We start from the raw sequence: 25,737 nt of genomic DNA, 5'->3' as shown, positions 1-25,737 counted from the left end.
TAAAAATTAAAGAGAAATCAAGAAGGCCCAGTATATGATGAAGTTCCAGACAGTGAAAAGAAAGAAAGAAAGAAGAAAGATCAAAGAAATAATACAAAAACATAACCCAGAGAAGATTCTGAAGCTTGTACTGGTGGAAATTTTATTGATCGCTTCACTGTCACTGTTTTAGCTGAAATTTGATGGGAATTAAGAAAAGAAGTAAAAGAGGATGTGGAGAGAGAAAGGAAAAGAGAGTGAGTGTGCAGAGTGGGTTTTATAACTATCTCTAGAAGCAAGGAGGAATTTACAAATAATATATGTAAATTAATAGAAAATAACGGTTTCACCTCAATCCAACTGACAAAGTGGATAAATAAGGATTTTTAAAAAAGAATTAGTGGAGCATAAAAAAAAAACCAGGGAATTTTCTTTGCTTAAAATGTTTCTTTCTTTTTTTTTTTTAAAGATTTTATTTATTTGACAGAGATCACGAGTAGAGAGAGAAGCAGGCAGGGGTGGGGGATGGGAAGCAGGCTCCCAGCTGAGCAGAGAACCCCATGCAGGGCTTGATCCTGGGACCCTGGAATCATTACCTGAACCAAAGGCAGAGGCTTAATCCACTGAGCCATCCAGGCGCCCCTTAAAATGTTTTTTTGCTTAAAACTTTAAGAACTATTTTTCCTAAAAAAGGGTATTTTCCCTGATGGTAGAACTAACATACATACATGATAGAAAATTTAGAACATTCAGTAAAGTGTAAGAGGAAGATAATAATCACAATTTTACCAACCCAAAATACCACTCCTAATATTTTAGTTATTCAATATTTTTCTACACATATCAAAAAACACAACCTGGACTGTAACATACAAGCTACTGTATGATCTGAATATTTTGCTCACCTTATGAGCATTTCTATGTGATTAATCACTTATTAATATCATGATTTTTGTGTACATTATTTATTTTCCCAAAATATTTATTTTGGTCCCCGTTTCTCATTACCACAAGCTTGTTTCATTACCATGAGCACAATCTTTGTACATAAATCTTTGTTTAATTTTCTAATTACAAGGAATAAGATGTAAATTCTGAGTAGTCGCATTACTTGACAAAACATACTTGAAATTTTGAAATAAACCTTTTTTTGTTTCTAGTTTTTGGTTCCCTCTTTAAGAAAATTTCCAGGTAAGTGAGAAATGGCATCTCCTGAGAGAAATGTCATTGTCTGCAAACATCCCAATCAAGTAAACATCTGTACAAGATAATCATTTTGAAATAAATGTTTCTGTATTATTGGCTTTGGTATTCAAGTCATTCATTAAAACTAAGTGTTGATCATGGTCCTCATGGCCAACAAAGAGGAAAGTGAATTTTCACTAGCAACAGCAGAAAACAAATTTGAACTACACCTATGTATAATTATATTTTATACCTTGCCTGTAATTTGAGCTCGTATTTGTGCAATGTACTCGCATATAGTGTAATTAACTATTCTGAGAGCTATGTAAATACTGCTCCACAATCAGGTGAAGGCATGAAATAAATGGGATGTTTGCAGAAAGATATTCACATGTTTATATATGTATTTTGAAGCTTGTTTCAAACAGTGGTGAGTTAATATTTCATTAAAAAGTGTGCTTTTGCTTGATGGTTCTTTTTGAGGTTAAGAAGTGATTATTCGAATAAGGCCTCAAAAAGGCAGATTCTGTCCACTCTGAAAGTACCTCGTGAGATGGAAGGAAAAGAGGAGGAGCCCAGAGATTTAATCCAGAAAACCATCACTTTTGTTTCCACACTTGACTGAGTCCTTTCAAAATATGACCTCTGCAGCTCAGGGCTTCGGTTACTCATAGTTAGGCAAGCATAAGGACCTGAAATGAGTACCTTTAAAATGCATGTTCCAGCAAAGACAAGAACTTTGTCCCAAGTTAGCAAATTTCAAAAGACATTTAGTGCGGGTGGGGAGTGAGGATGGGTTCACGCTGCACCCGCATGTCTGCAGAATCTGTGAGTTGGAATTAATCATCTTTGGTCTGGCTCGGAGGAAATACTTCATGGTAAAAACAGCAAATGTAGCAGCACAATTTGTATTAAGATTACCAACAGACCATTCCGACAGCTTGTGATCTCATAAACCCCTGACGTGTCTGGGCTACAACAAACATCCCTGTGTGTTGCCTGTATTTTTGTCTCCTTCGGAACTTAATATTGAAGTGTATAAAATGTTGCATTTTCCAATGGTGCTTTTTTTTTTTTTAATGAAACCAAGATAAAACATAAAAGCCCACATTTCAGTGATGTTTTTCTACCAAGCTACTGATTACAGCTGGTGTAAACCAAGCTATATTTTTATTCCTCCAGACAGAATTTCTTTGGAGCTGGCTGGCAAGTGAAGACAAGACACCACTGTGAGGTTTGGGGCTTGGAAGGCTGTGAAGGACAAGAATCAAGCCACAGAGCCCAGGCCTGTCTCTGCAGGCCAACACCACCTCCCGCTCTCCAGCCCCCATCAAGCTCTGGGGGTGGGGTAGGGCGGGGCGGGGGAACCGGGAGATGCAAACAGTGATCCAAGATCAGCCGGTAGTACTTCCCAGGGCTTCTAATGCATCGTCTGTGGACACACACCCCAGCACTAGTTAGAACCTGTTTGCACGTGAGAGCCCTTAGAGCAAAGAATTTTGTGCAAAATCACCAAATGCCACGCAAACGTCAGAATCCTGAGAGGACTGAGGCACAGCACAGCCACTGGTAATGAAAGGGTGGCTCTGGCGAGTTCACCCATGTTTGGAGAAAAGGCGGAACAGTGCATTTCCCCACTCCTGCAAGGTAGATAAGCAGCTTGCTGGGAGTGGGGGGAGGATGAGGGGACTGAATGCTTGTCAGTAAGGATTCACACCCCAACAGGTTGTCGCTCATTTTCCCCATAGATCACTGAGGACCCTACATCCCTAAAGCAGGATGTCTTGAAGAAAGACAGCGGGACAGAGGAGAATTTATTCTGATCCAGCACTAAGATATATCCACCATCAGCTTTTCCTGAATGAGAGCTGAAAGCATCAGGAAGGCTTTATTGCACTCCCTAGTCACGCCACGTTGAAACAACTTCTAATTGTGCTAGTCCTGCAGCCAATGCTTAAGCGCAGAATGGTCCTACAGACACCCATCCTCTACTTTGAAACTACAGACATCACTCCCACATTTAACCATCAAGAATCCACAGCTCCATTACTCACAATTCAGTCAGATACGGCGGAGGTGGTTTAGGGCCTTATGAAACTGCTGCGGAGATCCCTAAACGCTCTGCTCTCCCTCCCACCCCGAGGCTAAGACTCTATGACCTGGGAGAGAAGCCACAGAAGGAGCGGCACGTTTTGCCCGTGACCTCTATGGCCTGCCTCTCTCCAGCGAGAACTTGATCGTCATTTCTGCTTCTTTATCTGCCGGCAGCAATAAAAGAAGTTTGATTCCCAGGCACTCAAAGACAGGAAAGTCTATGATACCAACCTTTTCCATCTCTTAGGAGAAAGGGAGAAACCAAACCAAACCAAACCAAAACCAAAACCTAAGCCTGGCCAAGGCCAAGAGGCTGCACGGGAAGGATTCCGCACGAAGGTAACGAAAGGCCATCGCCACCGGAGCGCGCAGTCACCCATCCCGGGTCTGAAATGCACCACCGGCGCTGCTCAAGGTGCCGCTCACTTTCACACTTACCTGACCGTGGGATGCAAGCGCGGCGTAAGCCATGGGCTGAGTCATCACTCCTTTCTGCTTCATGAGAAGCATGCGCTTCTGCTCCTCGCTCAGGTGCGCCCGGGGAGCCTGGAGCTGTGGCGGGGGCGGGGGCGGGGGTGGTGGCTGCTGCGGCGGGGGCGGCTGCTGCTGGATGTAGGGCATCAAAGGGTTTTTGTTGGGGTTGGCCATCGGGGGGGTCATCCTCTGACTCAAGTCTGCATTAAAATGGGTCAGAGGCTTAGTGTTGCCATAGGTGAGAATATTGTGCTGTTTGCTTAAGGAGTTGGTACCCAAGTTATTTGGCTGCTGATTGATCATATTCATGTGGTTCTGCGGGAGGTAGTTATTCATTGTCGTCTTCTGCAGGTTGTTGGCCATGGGAGGCACTATGGGGTTTTGGTTGTTAAAGGCTTGGGGGTACATCATTGGGCTATTTGGTTTTTCCGCAGTGAAAGCTGCTCCGTAGGGGCTGGACGGGGGCCCTAAGGGAGACCAACTGGAAGTCTGGTTTGAGTGTTGCTGCTGCTGCTGCTGCTTCTGTTGCATGAGTTTGGCCCTCTGTTGCTGCTGCACGGCCATCTGCTTGAGCTGCTCCGCTGGGGACAGGTCGGAGCTGGCCACGGCCACGGGGCCCGCCGCTGGACCGGCCACGGGCACTGCTACGGGATTAAGGAGATAACCGTTCCCAGGCCGCGGTGGGGCTTGGCCTGGAGTGTGGGCTTGGTTTGGGGTCTGAGGGGACGGGACAGCGCAGTTTGCTGGTGAGCTGGCAGGGTTTGGAGCTGCGGGAGTGCTGGCCACAGAAGGTAAACTCGTGGCCGTGGAGACGGTAGAAAAGGGAGGGCCCGAAGAGGAGGGCCTCGCCTGGGGAGAGCCCATGGAGACGTGTGCAAAAGGAGAGTGAGAGGGGTCGCTCTTCACACTGGCGCTCTCCTGGGAGAGAGGGGTCTCTGTTGCCGGCTGTGAGAATTCGGGCTCCTTCTTCTCCTCAAAGTCTTCGTTGAACAGGTCCTGTATGTCATCTTCAGGAACTGTGTTGGCCAACTCATCGATTAACTCTTGCCACTCCTGATCATTCAGGTTAATGTCTGAGAACAGCTTGTTCTGATTTGAAAGAGATGTTTCTGATGTGTCTATGCAAGTAGGGTCATCTAGAGGCTCTTGTTTGAGGTCCTTGCCCTGCAGGATGGTGAAGCTGTCCTCCAGGTCACTGCAACCGTTGACTGGAAGTTTGATCTCCGGAAGCCTACCATTCTTACTCAGATCTTCTAGAAGCCCAGGAGTGTGAGTTCCACTATTCTGCAAGGGCAAAGAAGGCTTCAGGTCAAGTTGGTGAAGAGGAGAAGCTGAAGGCAGTGGCATGTTGATGGTTTCCATTCCTGTAGGAATGTCCTTTCGTATCCTCTTGCTCGTTGGAGAAAAACTCCCATCGCAAGCACCATTCTGCTGGTCTCCATTAAGTGGTGATCGAGCTCCTTCCAACTTCCTTTTCACAGTCTCCTGGAGCTGGGAAAGAAAAAGGAAAGAGGGTGAGTAAATCTCCAAGTCATCATTCACTATTTGAGCAAGGTGATGCACGACTGCTGTGAATTAACTTTTAAATGCTTTATCACACATGGGAAAGAAGTTCTATGTCTAATCTCAAGAGTGGCCAGGCTTCATATTCTGTGGGAAAAGGTTTTATCCAAAAGAAGAGCTCATGAGGCTAAGAGATAGAAAACAAAATAAAGATTGGAGGGTGGGGAACAAAGGAAAAGAGACAGTTAAAGGCAGCACTTCTCTTAACAGCTGAGAATCATACATTATTATTTTCCAAAGCAACGCAAAATGTGAGACTTGTCCCCAAATGTGTTATACTTGAGAAAGATGTGAATACCTTTCGTAACTTTTCTCACCTCTTAGCTGAAGACATCAAGGAATTAAATCAACAATATTTTTAAAAACACTAAAAATCTTGTAAGCATATGGAATTTAACGTTTACTGAATACCGCAGAAATGAAGACTAATGGTTGACATAACCCACAACTTCTTTTCAGTTATTTACTTGACCGCCCAGCACCTCGTGATGCAGCCTGCTCTGCTCTAAAAGCATGCTTCCATTGTTTTCCACGCTATCACATATTCCTGGATTTCCTTCTTTCTCTCCGTCTGCTCTTTCTCAGGGTCATGTGTGGTCTTCGTTCTTTCTAAATGGTGGGATTCCTCATTGTTTGCTTGTCAGCTTTTGTTCCTGCCCGCTCCACATGCTTGCCTACGTGATTACCGCCAGTTCAACAGCTTCAACCATCTTTTCTAGGCTGATGACCCTGTTAACAATGTACCCGGTCCAGTCTTCCCTGTGGAGGTCTACTACCTCAGCATCCTCTTCCTGGACGTTTCATAGGCATGTAAAACTCAGCATGTGTCAACAGTAAGCTGATTATCAAACATGATCCTCAACCATGCTCCCAATCTCAGCATCTACCCAGCTCCCTACTCAATATCTACTCACTTACCCACACCGGAAACCTGAGCTTTCTTCTCAAAATGTCTCCCATCACCAACCACCAGGTCCTATGGATTCCACATCTAACATATACCTCTAATATGTCCACTCAACTCCAACCTCACTGCCACTATCTGAGGCAAGGATACCATTTTATCCGGCTAAATTGTTGCAGTACTTCTAACTGGCCTCCTTGCCTTGCCTCCATTCATCCTCCATTACTCTTTCATCTGTTCCTGTATCCATTGCTTTGCTCTCCAACAATCTATTCTCTATGCTGCCACCTCTTTCAAGAAATATATAGCTTTTCCTGTTTATAGCTCTGTAATGGTTTCCACTGCCTTTGAACTGAAGTCCAATCTGCGCCTGCTTCACCTGGTTTCTGCTCATCATTCTGGGCTCATCTTCTCGCTTCTCGGTTCAGCGTTACCTCCTTGTCCCCTGCCAAACATTTTCTATCACCTCCCTTGAAAGTTTTTCAGTTTCTTAGATGGGCCAAGCTTCCTCCCACCTCCAGGGCATTGTCCATGTTATTTTCTTTTCTTGGAACAAACTTCTCCCCACCCTCGTGTTAACAGCTACCCATCCTCCAGATTTTATCGTAGACTTCCCTTCCTCTAGGAAATCTTCTTACATCCCTTCCCCACTCCAGCTACATCAGGTACCTTCTTTGACCCGCCTATACTGGGTTGGATATCCTGGAATAAGTTTTTCTAGCACCCTCCACTTCCCCATTAGAGCTCCTACCATACTTTGGGGCAGTTTCTTGAGTGTCTCTTTAGTGAGCTCCAAGAAGGCTGTGACTGATTTGCTTACTGCATATCCATGGGGGCCCCGTCTAGTGTTCGGGTTCATAGCAGTAGTTGATAAATAATGGCAAACTGAATGATTAATTCTATTGTCTAATTCACAGGTGTTGAAAGAGGTGAGTTTTAATCAGAGCAGGAGGCAGCCCCACCAACTATGAGGAATACCTGACTTTGTGTGTGTGTGTGTGTGTGTGTGTGTGTGTACATGTGCGCATGTGCATCCGGCTTATTTATAGGAAAACTCATGTTTGCACAGAGTGCGAGCAATAAGTGTGCAATCAAATAGAGGGCCCCAGTGCGTGTGACCTGTAATGGATGAAGCTGTGTGATGCTCCTTTAGCTCAGGCAAAGCACCACCATCCAGGCTTTTGGGCAGATCCCTGAGGCTACAAGAGAGTTTTTTGCTCACAAAGTAGCAGGTCGAAGCGGACCTAGACCTCCCCAGTGGGGAACTTGTGCAACAGGAGTCCACAGGCAAAGTGCCTTTGCTTTCCTGTTCTGTGGGAATGTTCACCACTGGAACTTAACTACGACCCAGGAACTGAGGTTCACTGGTAATGGGAACTCTGACCCTGGAGAATGTGGAGTGTTGCGTCCATGTAACTGGACTTCTCAGATAAGTCCAGTTAAGAAACTCTTGTTAACTCTATGGATTTATTAACTATGAGCCTAATTCATCTGTCTGCCCCCTTCCTTTCGGCCGGACAGGGGCCAGTGTGTGGGGCTCCAGTCAAAGAGCTTGGCATAGGGGAGGTACTGAGGGAGTGCCTGCTGAATGACCAAGGAAGACTAACTCAGGTGAGAAGGGGGTTAGTAACTTCACAGAGTGGAGGGCGGAAAACAGGAGGACACGGGGAGCAGAGAAGAGGCAGAGCGGTCGTCCACGTAGGCACTCTCCTATTTCTGCAAAGGCGCAGTGCACCACAGAAGCAAAGGAAGAGAAGAGCAGAATCCCCGACCCTGTTCTTCAGCGCTCACATGTGGAACCGCCCAGGCTCTCAAGGAGCCCTACCTATAATAAAACCAATCTCCAGATGATGTGGGGGATTCTGTGCAGTGCCACTTTATTGCTATTCTCTTATAAGTAGAGAATTCCACTTCCAAAGTAAACAGAAAAAGTCCTTGAGTAAAAATCCAGTCTAACCCTTGCTCCTCAATCTTATATTTTTAATCACAGCACCAAACACCGTCTGCAGTCACTTGGTAGAACCCCAGCCTTGCCGAAAACAAGGGCCTACCCAGGACACACTGGCATTTGACTTCAAAGAAGATACTGGTTCGATCCATCGTATGAGGTGGAAACTGCTAGAAAATTTTGTTATTTATTGAACAGCCCAGGAAACCGTGGTTCTGAACATGGGTATGGCAGATACCTGAACATAGCTCCAATGCACAGCAGCAAGTTCAAATATCACAGCTTCAGGCCCTAAAGAAATGAAGATTTGGGGGTCTTGGCACCACCTGAAGCGATGTTTAAAAAAATATATTTTAAAAATGAACCTGACTTTATTTTAGGAAGTTCAGGTCCATGATTCTGTTTTTGGCTGTGAAACAGATGGGGCAGGATGGGGAAATAAAGACAAGTAAGTGGTGTGTTTGTTTCTGTGTAAAAGAGTGGTGCCTGAGACCATGCTGAAGGACAGGTCTGGCTGGAGACCACAAGTTTCACCTCTTCTCAGCTGAGGGGGCCTGCCTGGGTGAGGCAGTACTGGGCAGTAACACAGAAAGAAACAGGAGCCCTGGCTCTGTAGTTACAATGCCTGGGGTCAACCCCGAAACCACCCCCTCCCCACCCACCCCCTAAGAATTAATACATATAAATGTTGTCCGGTACTTAAGACATGTTAGCTATGATCCCCTCCGTTAGAAAGTGAGTTACATGAGGGAAGGGATTTTTCTGTTTTGTTCACTACTGGGTCCAGTATTACAGAGCTGATAGCCAATCACTGTCTTTTGAATGAATGGAACCTGGAAAACTTCACTTCTCCTAGGTTTTGGTTTCCTCATCTGCAAAATGGGATAATAATGTCTAGCTTGTAGAGTCAGTACAAGAACGAACTTAAATGCAGTAATATGGACAACACTTAGCTTCATGCCTGGTAGCCGGTAAGCCCCCAAGGTAAGCCTTAGCTATTGTTATCTTGACAATTCAGTGATACCAGTAGTCCTAACTGCAAGGGAGATCAATTACTTCCTGAATCTTCAAACTGCATATAGGTAGAAGGATGATATTTCTGTTCCTTCTTTAGCTGACAAAAATCCTCACATTTTCCAAGCATCTGGTGTAGGTTTTTTGTTTTGTTTTGTTTTAATATGAACAACAAAAATGAAGTTTGCCATTCAAGCTGAAGTCCGGTGCTAATGCATTCGTGTTCTAGATTGCAGAGTAGCACTAGGTCGTGGAGGTTCAAATCGAATGCATTTTCAGCACGTGACCTGAATGGAGCTGCTGAGTATTTCCTTTCCCTGAAGGCCTCATGTTCTCCACTGCTGGCTCCTTGGGCCAGTATCCTGACATACAACATTTGGAAATATAAGAAAGACGTCATCAAATATGCTATGTTGTGGTTTTATGTTTCGTCTAGCTGTGTCCAAAATAGTTAGAGCAATCTTAGCATCCCTACTGTCTGTCTCATCATCGTCTGCTCTACAGGAGGCTGGTCTGTGAGTCGAATTCTCTCATGTCCCTCTTGGAAGACAGAAGGAGAATTGGCAGGAAGAGACAGAACCTGTGAGCTTGAGAAGGCCAAGGAACTCTCGAGAGCTGTGCGCAGTGAGCAGGACGGCCGACTGAAGAGAGGGGTATCCTGGTGAGCCCTGACCACCCACGGACTCAGGTAAGAGTCTCGTCCCAAATGGCTTCCTCTCGTGGAAGTCCCTGGCCCTTCTGCCTTACAAAGCTGGAAGCTTCTTAGTGTGATTTGTGCCCCTGTGGAAGAATCACAGAAATTCTTTCTTGAGCATCAGCTCCCTTGTTCCTGTATTACTATTATTACGTGTAAATGTTTTCTCCCATGAAGGGAGGCTACGGCGCCAGGGCCTGAAGTACTCTGTGCATCCCATGCCTGTGACAGTATGGGCCGCTGTCACGTGTCAGTTCCTCCGACAGAAACAAGTCCTCCTCCAGAATGGCTTCAGCATAAGTCTCTCATCTACAGCGTGGCTCGATAGCGCCTGTTTCTGTGAATCCGTCATGTGCGTGTATGTGCGTGTGGGAGACAGAGACAGACAGACAGAAAGGGGGGATGGAGGTGGGGGGAGAGAGGAACTGAGAGACACAGAAAGAAACTGGGAGGCGGAGAGAGACAGAATGGTTCGGGAGGGCTGATAGGACACTCGCAGCAGTAATAAGAATAGCTTTGCCTTTGGGGTTATAAAGCACTTTCATAGGAGGATAAAATCATATTTTATCCTCCTATGAAACCTTAGGGGCAGGTCATGTGCTGGTCTTTTGGCTCAATGGGGAAAAGGTCAGTGTTTTGGAGAAGGTGGAATGGGGAGAGGTAGATAACACCCATAACAGGGATGAGTTCCCTAGCTAGGATTTTACCAGGCCTCTGCTGACACGGAGGGGTTTCTTAGGGGTTTCTTAGGGGTCCCCTGGGCCAGCATATCCATGGAAAAGAGATTCTTTCTGCCTTTCAGCTTTTAGCAGCGCTAGTAAGATAAAACAAAACAAAACAAAACAAAAACCTCATATTGCCTCATCCTTAATTTTGTATGAAATTGGGCAGGGTCGCGGAGCCTGGGAGTAAAGAAAATGATACTACTATTAATAATGAAGCCCTTTAAGATGAAAGCCATTGGGGTAAGCCATCAGATTCCTGTCTCCCACGCCTAATGCTTGTAAAAAGTAGGGTTTATTATAACTATCTTATGGAGAAGAACTTCAGGCATAGTGACATTATGTGAGATTACAAAATGACAGAGCCGGGGTAGGGGGGAGGTAGGGAGAAATGGAAGGGGGCTCAACCCAGGTTCAAATTCAGACTCAGGCCTGACTGCAGAGCCCACACCGCACCCTCACCTGGGATGGAAAATCCTGGCTCTGCCGTTCTCCCTGGCACTGGACTCCGATGCTGATCGTCAGAATGCTCTCTCTTACTGTTTTCAGGAATCATCCTGATCCCATCCTCTCCCCACCACCCACACCCAATTAAACCTCAAGAACTATCTGTTCTTATCATCTACGAATTTTATTTTCATCTTCCACCCCCAATGCCACTGCATTCGTTCAGATCGTCAACACTTCTCGTGATTTCTGCAGCAGCTCCTGAACGACTCTCTGCCCCAGTCTTGCTCCCTTCCCTGGTTCTCTGCACTGTGCCTGTAAATTTTCTTTATAAAGTGTGAACCAGGTCGTGCCCATTCCTCAGCTGACATTTTTCTGTTTTCAGCGTCACCTAAATTCGGCACAGAGGCCCTCCGCAACTCGATCCTCATCTCTGCTTACTTACCTCCCCCGTCTTAACTAACATCTCTAACCTTCTTCCCTTCCACCTGTCCCCAGTCCCCAGTGCCAAGCAACTCTAAATCTCTGGCTACATGTAATTATTTGCAGTTCTCGGGACATAACAGTGTTTATTCTCTGTCTCTCTGGGACTTTGCATAGGTTACATACCCTCTTATCCAACTTCTTCACCTAACCAAATCTATCTGTCCTTCCCAATTCAGTTTAGACATTACCTTCTCTACAGTCAATCCTGCACAGCCCCTCCCACAAGTCCAGGGTCAGGAGCACGGCATTCTCATACACATCCTGTAACCGCTTTCCTGTTTCTTCGTGTGACTGTACATAGAAATGACTGCTAAGGCTCTCTCTCAAATGACCACACTGAATCTATGGAATTATCCCCCAAAGTACACACTTGAAAATGTTGGCCTGCCTAGCGTTTTCATGACTACTGAGTAAATGTCCAGTTTATTTTAGTTTCTTTAAGATGCTGGAAAGGCCTTGTGAGCTGTCCCCTCCTCAATATTTTTGAGAACTCTTAAGGATTCTGGGAACCTGTATAGAGAACCAGAAAGCACAGGAAGAGAATCGTGCAAAGGAAAACTGAAACTGAAACCCGCAGACGTCGTGTGCCATTACCAAGGTCAGAGGTTTTGACAAGTGTGTCAACTCAAAATGCTGGATATTTTCATATCTGAATTTTCAATTTCCATACAAAGGCTTTAAGTGGTTTTCACTCACCAACCAACAGCATGAGAGAACTTTCTTTACCATATTCGAGATACCGCCATTTCCCAGGACTTGAAGATGAATTTCAGTGTGCAGATGTTATAACTAATTTAGAGGCTCAAAGAGCACATTTTGGTCATTTTGATCAGCTCCAATCAAACTAGAAGATGATTCATTGTATCAATTTTCATATGGGTACGCTTCCCATTCTACCAGCAGATAATAAGCTTATGAACACATGAATAAATTTGAAGAGTAACCCAGAATACTCATATGTTAGATATTTTAATTATTAGAGTATGTACGGTGTGCAAAAACACTTCCACAACTGCCTTCCAGATTTAAGCACCCTTAGAAAGGATTTTTTGAGGTTTATTTAGAAGTTCAATGTTCTAGACCATTCATTATCCAACTCTAAAGTCACCTGGAGAGCTGAATTCTCGGTCCCATTTCCACAGTTTTTGATTTAGTAGCTCAAGATGGGACCCAGAGTAGGACACAGGTTGGAGGCACAGGGTATTTAAAGAAATTTAATAAAAACCTTGGTTCCTCTGAGGTAATTGGTCCAGGATCCCTAGTTTTTAGGAATTCCAATCTAGAGTAAGAATTCTGTTGAGAGTTCTGACATTCTGAAGTTGTTGGTGTGATTTTTAAAAAAATATACATACACATACAAACCCAGTGTCCATATAGTATGTTCCTGAGTTAATTGATGATACTCTGGGACAGCTCACAAACAGGACTAAGAAACAACACTCGTGCTTGTTTTAGTTCAAACCTCAGAGGACTCTGGATTCTGGAGAAACCTGCTGGATTTCTATAAGACTTTCCATGAAAATGTTTATTTTTTACATTTTAGGTTTCTCGGAGCAAAGTAATATCCTGGACCATTTTCTCTCTCCATATTATACGTATACTTCCCCTTGCTTTCATCCAAATGAACAGAGGGCATGCTGTGTACCCATGTACCAGGCGCTGGGGGGTGGACTTGGTCCTAAGAACAAAGACCACATCTGAAAGTAAACACATGTCAGACATGTATTGACAAAAGTTGAGTACCCTTTTTTTTTTTTTTAAAGGACATCTATGTAAAGGGCAGAGCAACACAAAAAGAAAAAGAGAAATCTTACCACAACTCCTGAAGGCTTCCTCATCAGCCTCACACACTTTTAACATTATTTTAGAAAGAAAACAAGTTTACTACATAATGAAAGTCATATGACAAATACACACACACACACACACACACACACACACACACACGTTATTTCCCTGAGACCCAAGAGTTAAAAACCTCTACTTGTGACCATCCCAGGACGCAACTTCTTTGGATCTGATGAGTGGGAAATGTTGGGTCTCTAGAGGGAATGTCAGCCACAGGCAGTTAGAAATCCCCATTCTGAAATGCCCAGGGGGGAAAGAATCATCTTTAAAGAGGCCTCACCCTCCTGGTCGGTATCTGTAACCTCAGCCACAAATGCCCAAGGGAATGCTGGGCCACTGCTCAGTCCCCAGCTCAAGGGAACAGGGCCATTCAGAACATTCTGGGGAACTTTGAGGTTATTTTCAGAAATGACCATGATCTTGTTCCTTTCTCCTCTGAGTCAGATTTAAAATGCCATTTCCAAGTAGTCTTACGTGTACCTGAGAGTGATTGTTCCTCTCTTCAGTGTTTGAAGCATGGACGCGCACCCAATTTTAGCTGCGAGGTGCCAGAGTAAGGTACTTTTTAAAAGCAATTTTTGTGTGTGTGTCTGGATTTTTAGGTATGCTTTTATACTTCAGTTCTTCTACTTCTTCTTTTTTTTAGGATCTTATTTATTTATTTGAGAGAGACAGAGAGAGCGAGAGAGAGAGCGAGCGAGAAGGGACGGATGGGGAGACGCAAAGGAAGAGGGAGCACCAGACTCCAGGCTGAGCAGGGAAGCCTGCCATGGGGCTCGATCCCAGTACCCTGGGATCATGACCTGAACGGAAGGCAGACGCTTAACGACTGAGCCACCCAGGCGCCCCCTGTCCTTTAGTTATTCTTAAACGTGTAATAAGCACCAATAAATGTACAGCGTATTGAGAGTGGATCATAAGACATCAGCAGCAGTGGCAGTCAGGCCCTTGACATTTAGAAACGCGAAGTCCCAAGCTCGCCAATCTCCATACTTCCAAATACATAAATGTTCACACAGGCTCCTGGCTTTCTCTCAATGGAATGAATAAATTATATTTTCGTCACAAGTCACACGAATCCTGTGTACTTTTTATATCTGAAGTTATAACATTTTTCACAAAGCTTCATACATGTAGTTCCAATTGGTGCTTCAACAGTTATTAACTTGTTATCATTAACTTGTTAAAAACCGAGACTGTTCTCTCCGCAAATGCCAAGGTTATATGATTTTCAAATCTCCTCACACAGCTTTCAGTAGAAAGCTCTAAACTTTTTTTAAAAAAGATTTTATTTATTTATTTGAGACTGAGAGAGAAGGAGCAGAGGGAAGGGGAGAGGGAGAAGCAGACTTCCCGCTGAGCAGGGAGCCTGACATGGGGCTCGATTCCAGGACGCTGGGATCCTGACCTGAGCCGAAGGCAGAGGCTTAACTGACTGAACCATCCAGGTGCCCTGAAAGCTCTAAACTTCTGTTTTTGCCAGAGAATTTGATTCACTGATTACTAAATGTTTCAAGATAAACTTGTCATTTAATGTTCTAATTGACTGAGAGCTTACCCTGTACCAGGCCTTAAGCTAAACGCTTTACATATATTACCTTGATTAAACCTCACAACAGCTCTGTGATGGACGAGGAATGGGCTCAGAGAGGCTAGTAATTTGTCCCAGGGCACAGAGCACAGCCCCTTCCCAGCGGCACTTGTTCTCACCTACTCTGTTGTTTTGCATCTGAAGACTCCCATCCTGATTAAACATGAGCAAACCTTGCTGAGAAATTATGGAAAAGGGTTTCAGACACCCATGTCGTGACGGTCTGAGGAGGATGAGTTCACGTCTCCCAGTCAGATCTGCCTGATTCACAGAAAAGCGTTGTGCTCCTCTCTGAGGGAAGATGTTCCTTTGCAAATGTAGCATGTGTTTGAGAAGTGATGAGAGCTGCAGCTCTGAAAACTTCGGGAGGGAGCCAATGTGTGCGTCCCCGTGGCAGCTTCCTTTCCTTGGTAGCGCTCTGTCAGAAAAGCTCCTCTGAGATCTGTGGTTGCCATCGGATTCCACAGTCTGAACCCCCAACGGCTCTGTCTTTTCGTATACATAAACACACGCACACGTATTACATTGCATTTATTTCTAAGGACAAGAAACGATTTTCTTAGGAACGTCTCTGCCATCTCTTACTAGAAGTCATGCATACGTTATGTATTCAAACATGCCTACATGCGTGACCTCGTATTACAATCTGAAATTCCTAATGGGATTTTATTTAGAGCTGTAAAGAAATGACTGTGAAGGAGGTTGGTGAGGAAGGAGAAAAAACCATAGGGAGGAAGAGGGCAAATGAAAAGATCAGATCTTATCTGCATCATTCACAGCTGGAGACTTACACCAACAACACAGACCCAAGAATGGGCATGTTCAGACGAAACACACGAGATTTTGATTTGTTTATTCTCTGGGAGGAGGAAGGAGGGAAGGAGGAATGCTTCAGGGAGGCTCGGTACTTTTCTCTCCCTTGGGTAAAAATCAAGAATATTTTTATTGCACTGTTTACTCAAAATGTCCCTTCTTTTCAACGAGAAATTCTCATTTTAGTCTTTAGCCCCTTCCAGGAGACCGGTTTGCTCAATGGTGCTTAAGTCCTGCACCCGGCTTGAGGGAAGCAAATAGCCCACAGTACCCACACCCGACACTGTTTTCCAATACAATCCTAGCACATGTTTATCTCCCTTTGGAAAACCAAAGTATCGAAATAAGATTGCCTCGTCTATAAAAAGCCTCTTGCTTCCTTCAAAGAGGTCAGACATTGCTCTTTCTGGTGCGGTGTAGTTTGCATAAAGCCCAGCTAGAAGATACCCCCTAGAAGAGAATTCTCAACTTCTTCCGTCTACATCCCATCTCCCCTCCCCCCACCCATCTCAGCCAGGGGGCGACCAGGACGTTATTTTTATTTCTAGACAGTGTGTGACCCCCAGACCTCCATTCCAAACAGCAGGCTTTTACTCCAAAACTGAAAGCTACGGGACCTGCCTTGATTTACCAGCAAGGGGATTCCCATTATTTACATGTCTTCGGAATAACTTCTGTTCACAAATAGGAGACAAGGCAGAACTAGAGAATTTTTCTTTCCAGACAAATCACCCATGGGTGAAGATGTAGACACACGTAGACACACACACACACACACACACACACACACACACACTGGTACACTCTCACATTCGGGTAAACATAGGTGTGATTTAACCGGCTCTGAAAATGTTCAACCGGGGGGGCAGCATGGGCAGCCCTGTGCATTCGATCCGTAAGCAGCTGAGCTCTGGAGGCTGGCGGCGGGGCCAAGAAGCTGCTCGGCTTCATCCCACCAGCTGAAATTCATTTTTCAAAAGAAATTAGACCAAGGTCCTGTTGTTATAGCAACAGTCAGAGTCACTTACACAGCCTCTTCCTTACAAGCTCACTCTGACTTCTGTGGGCAGCAATTTCAATTACATACAGGGAGTGACCAAGGCCAAGCCCGGACAGACCTTTTCTTAGCCCTTTAAAGGGTAGAAGTGTAAATCCTCTAGGTCCAACCTGAAGTTCAAAGACCAGACTTGACTGTGTTCCAGAGTTCTCCCAGTCTTGAAAGTCAGTGAACAGTGAAGAAAAGAGTAAAACCTTCGGTCCCTGTGTTTGGGTAGGAACTGGACACATAACCACCAAATTTCCTGGGGTTAACCAAGTACCGGCCGTTTCGGAACGGGGACTTCCAGTGAGGATGGCAATGTCGGCAATCACCATCAGATCCTCAAGTGTTTGTATTACTTTAGTCCCCTGGGCTTTTACTCTGTTCTTGGGGATGTGGATTTCCCAATGTTTCCAATCACCCACTCCAACCCCTAAAAACAACAATCAACTCCAAAATTCCCCTTTCTTGATGAAAATGTACACTTATTAGCAAACCTCTATGGCAAAGAACTCTCCAAAGGAGTCATTAGTAGTAGTCTACATTCACCACAGGGGTACCCCAAGTGGCAAACATCTGTGAAGCCAGTGCTCGTGACTAATGATACAAGCTGAAGTGCGCCCTCCCCAAACTCATGTGCTGAAGCTCTAACCCCAGTACACTTCAGAATGTGACTGTGTCTGGAGATAGGATCTTAAAGAGGTAATTAAGTTTGGGGCACCTGGGTGGCTCAGTCAGTTGAGTGTGTAACTCTTAATTCGGCTCAGGTCATGATCTCATGATCTCGGGGTCGTGGGATGGAAACTCAGTGGGGAGTCTGTTTGAGGACTCTCTCCCTCTGCCCCACCCCTCTAGAATAAATAAATAAATAAATAAATCTTTTTAAAAATGGGGGTCATTACGTTAAAATGAGTTCATTAGGGTGGTCCTTAACCCAATTTGACTTGTGTCCTTATGGGAAGAAGAAATTACAACAAAGATATGCACAGAGGGAAGACCATGTGAAGCCACACAAAAAAGACAGCCATCTATAAGCCAAGGATAAAGACCTTAGAGAACCAACCCTGCTGACAGCTTGACCTTGGACTTCCAGCTTCCAGACCTGGTGAGGAAACATGCATCTACTGTATCAGCTATCCAGGGTATGTGCTACTTTGTGAAGGCAATCCTAATAAGCGAATACAATGAATAATCTGGTTTAAACCTATCTCTGTCCTCTCCACATCTTCCGTAGGTTAGGCCCTCAATAACTATTCTATCTTGCACAAATTTGCGCATGCTTTGATTCAACTGACAGAGCACCTACTGTGTGTCCAGTTCTGTATCAGACACCAGGACCCACTAGTGAACAAGATTCCGTGTCTGACCTCAAGAGCTTTCAGAGTGGAGGGGAGGGCGCCTGGGTGGCTCAGTGGGTCAGAGTGGAGGGGAAAGAAAACCAGAGGAGGAAGGACAAGGTCATTTGTAGTAGGTGCCAGTGCTATGGAAGCCCAAAGGAGGGGTACCCTTCAGTCCTGGAGGGACTGAAATGGAAACTAAGACTTTGGAATCACCATGTGGTAAGAAGCCAGAGGAGAAAAGGTATAGCTTCTAAGTAAAGCCTCAAATAGTTGTGTCTAGCTTGAGCCAGGGTACAAGGGGAAGAGGCTGGGGAAGTAAGAGCCAAACAGATCAGGAAGGGCTCATCTGCCCTACTATGACATCTGGACTTCATCCAGAAGGCTTTGGGAGGCAATGGAAAAAAAAAAGTACTGTACTCCGAACTTCAGATTTCATGGTGATAGAAGTTGGTTGCAAAAGGTAAAATATTTGAGGGGTGCCTGGGTGGCTCAGTTGGTTAAGCTACTGCCTTGGGCTCTGGTCCTGATCCCAGAGTCCTGGGATCGAGTTCCGCATTGGGCTCCCAGATCCACGGGCAGTCTGCTTCTCCCTCTGACCTTCTCCCCTCTCATGCTCTCACTCTCTCTCTCAAATAAATAAATAAAAATCATTAAAAAAAAAAAAAGGTAAAATATTTGAAGTGATTTGTTTGCTAGGCCTGCCATAACACAATATCACAAACTGGGTGTCTTGACTAATTTTCTCATACTTCTGGAGCCTGGAAGTCCAAAATCAAGGTGTGTTGACCGGTCCGGTTTCTGCTGAGGCGTTTCTCCTTGGCTTACAGATGACCACCGTGTCACTGTGTCCTCACATGGCTTCTCCCCTGTGCGTGTGCATCTCTGGGGTCTTTTTCTGGGTCCAAATTTTCCCTTCGCATAGAGAAAATGGTCATGTTGGGCTAAAGTTCACCCTGATGGCCTCATTTTAACTTTATCTCCTCTTAAAAGGCCCAATCTCCAAAGACAGCCACATTGTGAGGTACTGGGGGTTAGCGCTCCAACATGTGAAATTTGGGGGAAGGCACAATTCAGTATCATTCCTCTATAGGTGACCATGCAAATGGCTAAATCCATCCTTAACTCATAAAAATCATCGACACGGACCTGGTCTTGAGGCTAGTAGTTCGAGAATTGCTATTGGGTCCAGTGTTGAACAACATAGTTTTTAAAAAGTGTATGTCTCCCGGTTTTAACCCCCAATTCAAAAAATACACTTCACATTTACTCCTTAACTACTGGCCAATGAGTGTGCTAAGCAAAACCTCAATGTGGGCGGAAGAGCCGTGCTATTATTTAGGAGATGCTGAATAAGGACCATGCCCTGAGGCTGAAGCATAAATGTTACTTTACATGGACAACCCATCCCACCTCAAAGAGTGACAGAGAAGGAAAGCCGAGGCATAGAGACACTAGGGCCACAGTGTAACTCAGAGGAAGAACAAGGAATGATAGTCAGGATTCCCTGCTGTAGCCCCATGCCCCACGCAATCCGTTTCTTTGCCTGTAACGGGTTCAGAGTTTGTTAACTTTCTGTTCCCGTTGTGGTACACCGTCAATGGACTGTAACAGTGTGGAGTCAAAAGTGTGTATTTCAATGGTTTTATCTTTCTTACCTACCCATCCAGACATTATTTATGCGGTTTCCATTGTAATGCTACAGTTAGGTTTGCATAATATTTTCTGTAAGTGCCTACTTTTGCATGGTTACGGGCGCTCTAAAACTCCCCTGGGACGCAATTTTTTTCACCTTGGTCTGAGTTCTGAAGCAAAATTTTTGTAACAACAAATGAGGACTTCAGGAATATTTTTGAAGTTATCCGACTATAAAAAAAAAAGGGAGGGGAGATTTTTACTGCAATAAATATTTTGTTACCTTTTGTCCAATCGAACACTGCAAATCAAAAAGAGCTGAACATAAAGGCATCAAGCAAGGCAATGTAATAGGTTTCACTGAAGACGGCCCACACTGCCAGATTTAACTAAATGAGGTCTGCATTCACATGCTTATCAGTATTTAAAAATACCCTGAGTGTACACAACAGAAAATGTCAGGAACTTGAAAAGCAAAAATATGCATGTGGTTCTTTCCAGATCTCACTAAAGCACAGCAACTAAACAAACTTAATTATGTGATCAGGTCGCACTTACTTAACCTCTCCGGACCTCTGTTTCCTCAATTACAAAATGAGAGGGCTGGCCCGCCGACCTCCAAAGCTTGTTCCAGCTCTAACAGAGTCTCTCCTTGGACTCTGGATTCAAATCAGTGACTCACTTTCAAAAAATCACTCGGGAAGGCACTGTTAACTCAGATGGGCAGCTGAACCTTGGGCGGTAGTTACCAAGTAACCAAGAGCCTCATTTTAAGTCAGAGAGCAAGAATTCATTAAATTCTTCTGCACAGGTTTCGTGGCTTTAGGAAATTTGAAAAAACAAAAAACACTTACATCCTAATCACAATTGTCTTCCAAACAAAAGTGTGTAAATCACGTGTTCATTTAAAAGGATTCTTCATTTTCGGATGGCCAGCCTGGGGTCAGGTGCTCAGCTGGGTATGGAGAATATGAAAGATGCACAGGGGGCACCTGGGTGGCTCAGTGGGTTAAGCCTCTGCCTTCAGCTCAGGTCATGATCTCAGGGTCCTGGGATAGAGCCCCGCATCGGGCTCTCTGCTCAGCGGGGAGCCTGCTTCCCCCTCTTCTCTCTGACTGCCTCTCTGCCTACTTGCGATCTCTCTGTCAAATAAATAAAATCTTAAAAAAAAAAAAAAAAAAGATGCACAGGACCCCTGGTTTCAAAGAAATTCACAACCTGTTGTCTGTTGTCATGCTGTTCCTAAGTGTCCACTGGTAAAGGCTCCCATTATGTGTAACACTTGTCGAACACAGCCAACAGCTGTCTCCTATTCTGGTGACCACAGTCTGGTTAACTTCTAGAACAATGTGTGGCTCTTTTCTACCTCCACCAGGAAGATTCTGAATAAATGGTCTGAAATTACACAAAGAGCCTGAATGAGCCAGTTTGGGTCATTAGATGCTGGACCAGGTTACAGGGAGGAGCTGTCCACCTTTCCTGGGTATCGGCTACCACGTTTATCACCTAGAAGAGGCAGATGGGTGTGGGCCTAACCTTAGGCTTCGAGTCAGGGGCCCCGGGTCCTACAATCACTTTCCTCATGACTAAGCTGTGTGTCCCTTGGAAACCAGTTGAATATTTCCAACTCCGTTTTGGCCTGGACAAAATAATGTCCACAATTCCTTCTAAATCGAGCAGGCAAGAATTTTATCCTCTAGTTAATTGGGATACACTTGGAAGGTGAACCAGCGACATTTCAGGGTTCCTCTTAACCTTGTGGTCTTTTTCTAAAATACGTAAATAATTCCTAAATTTGAGAGAGTGAGAAAGTTTGTGTCTGTTGCTGTTTCTACACATTATGTAGTAAAACCTGATTCATTCCATTTCTGATCATTTTGCCTTTAGCTGTCACTTGGCTAAGGGCCAACCTGATATGTATTCTTATGTACGAAGAAAGAGCTTGCTATGTAAAAGAACTGGTATAATAAAGATCATAAGGGGAATAGTAGGAATGCTTACCCTACTTAAGGTAGAAATGGGTCTCAAGGACTCAAGCACTCCAGAGACTCAAATTTAAATAAACAATTGATACATGCATTATGAACTCTTCTCATATATTAATTAAAGTAGTTCCCCAAGGATGCTTATTTACTAACAGTTTGATAGTCTCGTTTGAATTGCAGTTAGTACTTTTACATATATACATGTAGTACAGATTTACACTATACTTTGGTTCAGATTTTTCTCAATTCAGGCAGCTGTTTGCCCAAATTAGTTTAAATTAGGGAGAGTCTATTGTATTCATAAACTCTTCATCTAAATGGCAGAAATGATGATGATAAAATTTGTCTGACGTTTGTTGGAACTCTGTGGCTTAACTTCTAGTCTGAGATTTGTAAAGAATGAACACGGAATGATTAATGGCCATTACTGATTTCTTACAGCTGTAACTTATCAGAATACGTATACTCTAATACTGTACCCATGGTAATTATCTCATTACTATGAAGTGTCACAGAAATGCATTATGCGAAGTATGCATTGAATCACATTTAGCAATTTCTTTTTCTGTTTAAATCCAGAAGCTTAGCGTTCTCTAATAGTGAGAGCATTGCACGGGAGTTGGGGGCTTTACAAGAGAGTTGGGGCTTAGCCTGCGAGTGACGCACAGAAGCTGGCGCTCCTTGGCAGAGGTGTAACAAGCTTTGAGACTCGGGTCACTCTTCTAGACTTTTCTGCATCTCAGTTCCTAATTTGAAAATGGGCATATTCCTGTGTGACCCCCTACAATACCTCATGGAAAGGATTAAGCAGATTAAGTCTCTAAAACAGTTGGTCACCAGGAGGAAAGGCATTAAGGAAATTACTCAGCATACTGTAGTGGTGACTTTTCTAACTGCATGAATATTTAATGAACAGGTACACATAATACTTGACATTTCTATGGGGCTCTTCATGCAAGCATCTTAACATCACTTAAAGAAATGCATGGCAACAATTATCAGGCATCTGGGAAGCATTAGCTCTTTGGCCAGAGAAGGTAGAGACACAGGAGCGTTGTTTTTAACATCACAGTGTTAAGACTTGGGTTCTATTCAAATATGGTTATCCCACAAATCAGAAGATGTGCCTTAGAAATAGAACAATGTGTATTTGAGAGCCATCCAGCCACATGTAGGAGGAAACCTAAACAACACAGGTGCAAAATCTCCCCAAGAAGTGAGCACATGGTTGGAGATGGGTCTTGTTAACTGGATGAGAGAAGTCAGCAAAGAGACAAAGAAACAGTATTAGTGAGAGATCAAAATAAAACATCACCAGGAAAGGGGGGTGGGGGGGAGAATCTGTGGTCAGCTTTGTAATGTCAGTTGCAGTCTGAAATGAGAACTAAGAGACCATTAGATTAGTATCAGAGTAATTCACTGGGAATCTAAGAGAAGGTTCTGCTAGGATATCCAGCAGCATCAACATCATCTGGGAACTTGCTGAAAGGCAAATTCTTAGCCAGTTCCCCCAGACTTCCTGAATCAGAAGCTCCGATCGTGGAGCCTGAGCTGTGTTTTAACAAGCCCTCAAGTGATTTTCATGAGTCTGAGAGACCTTGCTCAAGAACAGTGCTTCCTGTCCAGCAGAACTTCCCGAGATGATGGAGATGTTCTCCATCTGCCTCTCTCTGATACACGAGCATCTAGCTGCATGTGGCTGTTGAGTACTTGAAACGTGGCTAGCACCATGAGGAACTGACTTCTAAATTTCATTAATTTTAATTAAGTTTAAGATAGCTACATTTAATGAGTAGCTATTCCATTGGACAACCAAGTTCTAGAATGACACCGTAAATGAAGGCCAGGTTTTTGATCAGTGAGAAAAGCAAATGGTGAGGAATGAAGTTGCTGACTGTTGACTCTTCTGTGTAAGAAATCTTGGTTGGGAGGGCAAGAGGAGAAAAGCACATCATGGCTGGAACGTCAGGAAGTGAAGTAAAGTTTTTTTTTTCCCGGGTAAAGGAAGTCTTGAGTGTGTTTGAACGTGAAGAGAAATCAGAGAGTGGGAGAGGTTGGCTCCCAGGAAACAGGGACAAATGAAAAATTGTGGAGAGGTCTAACTGTGGTAAAATATCCATAACATAAAATTTACCCCCTTAACCGTAAATGTACAGTTTAGTGTTATTAAGTACATCCATACTGTTGTGAAACTATCTCCACCACCTATCCCCAAGTCCTTTTCATCTTGCAAAATTGAAACTCTACCCGTCAAACAATAACTCTCTATTCCCTTCTTCCTTCAGGCCCTGGCAACAAGCATTCCGCCTTTATGAATTTAAAGATTGTATTTATTTTTTTTGAGAGTTAGGGTGTGTGTGTGCACGCACCATGTACATGGGGGGAAGGACAGAAAGAGAGGGGAGAAAGAATCCCAAGCAGACTCCCCGCTGAACACAGAGCCCAACATGGGGCTCGATCTCATGACCCTGAGATCATGACCCGAGCTAAAAACAAGACTCAGATACTTAACCACCTGAGATACCCAGGAGGCCCCTCTCCCTCTATGAATTGAACTACTCTAGCTAACTCATGTAAGTGGAATCCTAGACTATTCGTCTTTTTGTGACTGGAATATTTCATTTGGTATAATATCCTTAAGGTTTATCCACGTTGTAACACGTATCAGAATCCCCTTCCTTTTTAAGGCTGAACACTCTTCCATTATATGCGTAGACCACTCATCCATCTATGGACATTTCAGTTGCTTCTACCTGTTGTCGAGTGAAAATAGACTGTGCTGAACATGAACCATGAACATGGTTTTAGAAATATCTTGAGGCCTTGCTTTCAACTCCTTTAGGTATATACCCAGAAGTGCAACTGTGGGATCATGTAGTAGTTCTGGTTTTAATTTTTTGTGGAACCTCCACATTGTTTCCCATGGTGGCTGAACCATTTTAAATTTTTATCAAGGTATTTGTTTTTGAGTCCATGAAGAATGGAACATCAAAGCCATCAAAAAAAAAAAAAAAGATTTAAAGACAAATGTGGGGAACAGGTATATTGAAAAACAACTGTGTGTGTTGTGTGTGTGTGTGGTGGGTGGGGGGAGTGGTGAGGAGGAAAAACCCAGGGCTTGAGGAGAGCGCAAATGAAGGTTTTGTAGAGTTGGTCCATTATCAGAAAAGAACAGGGAAGCCCTTTGAGGGCTCTCAAGCAGAAGTATATACATACAGTGTAGAAGTATGTCATGGGAAAGAATTGTTTCCCCCCACCCCCCAAAAAGGTATGTTGAAATCCTAACCCCAGTACCTCAGAAAGTGATTTCATTTGGAAACAGGGTCACCACAGGTGTAATTGGTTAAGATGAAATCATACCGGAGTGGAGTGGGCTCCTGATTCAACATGAGCGTGATCATTCTTGTAAGAATACGGCCACGGGAAGACATGGAGATGCACAGAGAGAACGCCACGTGATGGCAGAAGCAGAAATTGGAGTCACGTAGCTATAAGCCAAGGCATGCTACAGAATGCCGGCAAACCACGAGAAGCTAGGAAGAGGCAATGAAGGATTCCACGCAGAGTCTGTGGGAGCCACGGTTCTGCTGGCACCTTGATTTTAGACTGCCAGCCTCCAGGACTGTGAGACAATACATTTCTGTGGTTTTAAGCCACCTAGTTGGGAGGACTATGTTATGGCAGCCCTAGGAACTGACAGAGCTACAGAGTATGAATCTGTAATAGGCCATGGTCATCCCAGGCCAAGGCCAAAACGAGTACTTCCAAATGACTCTACTTCCCACGTCTGAGCAATATGCTTTCTGACACACTGGGATAATATAAGTGATAAGTCAATGTAATATATATTTTGAATCACAGTCTTTACTAAAAGATTCTCTTTCTTTCTCTCTTTTACAGGACCAAATGGGGCATGCATATGAACACACCAAACTGTATGCTTCTAAGAACCACGATGGGAAAGAAATCTCAGTGTCTC

General features: G+C 44.2%; 1 protein-coding gene across 3 annotated transcripts in view; it reads right to left on the bottom strand.

Annotated features, from left to right (window-relative positions):
• The window catches only part of MAML3 (mastermind like transcriptional coactivator 3), a 409,056-nt gene that overhangs the window by 164,002 nt on the left and 219,317 nt on the right, over nucleotides 1-25,737 (bottom strand). For all 3 annotated transcript variants that reach the window (XM_045997952.1, XM_045997953.1, XM_045997954.1), the window contains exon 2: nucleotides 3,697-5,223. In XM_045997952.1, the coding sequence (XP_045853908.1) occupies nucleotides 3,697-5,223 (1,527 nt within the window). The remainder of the gene's footprint in view (nucleotides 1-3,696; nucleotides 5,224-25,737) is intronic.

The sequence above is a fragment of the Meles meles genome, chromosome 2 (assembly GCF_922984935.1).
Source record: "Meles meles chromosome 2, mMelMel3.1 paternal haplotype, whole genome shotgun sequence".
In the NCBI taxonomy this organism is placed as follows: domain Eukaryota; kingdom Metazoa; phylum Chordata; class Mammalia; order Carnivora; family Mustelidae; genus Meles; species Meles meles.
Note: the sequence above shows the minus strand (reverse complement) of the source record. Positions and strands in the feature narration are given on the sequence as shown.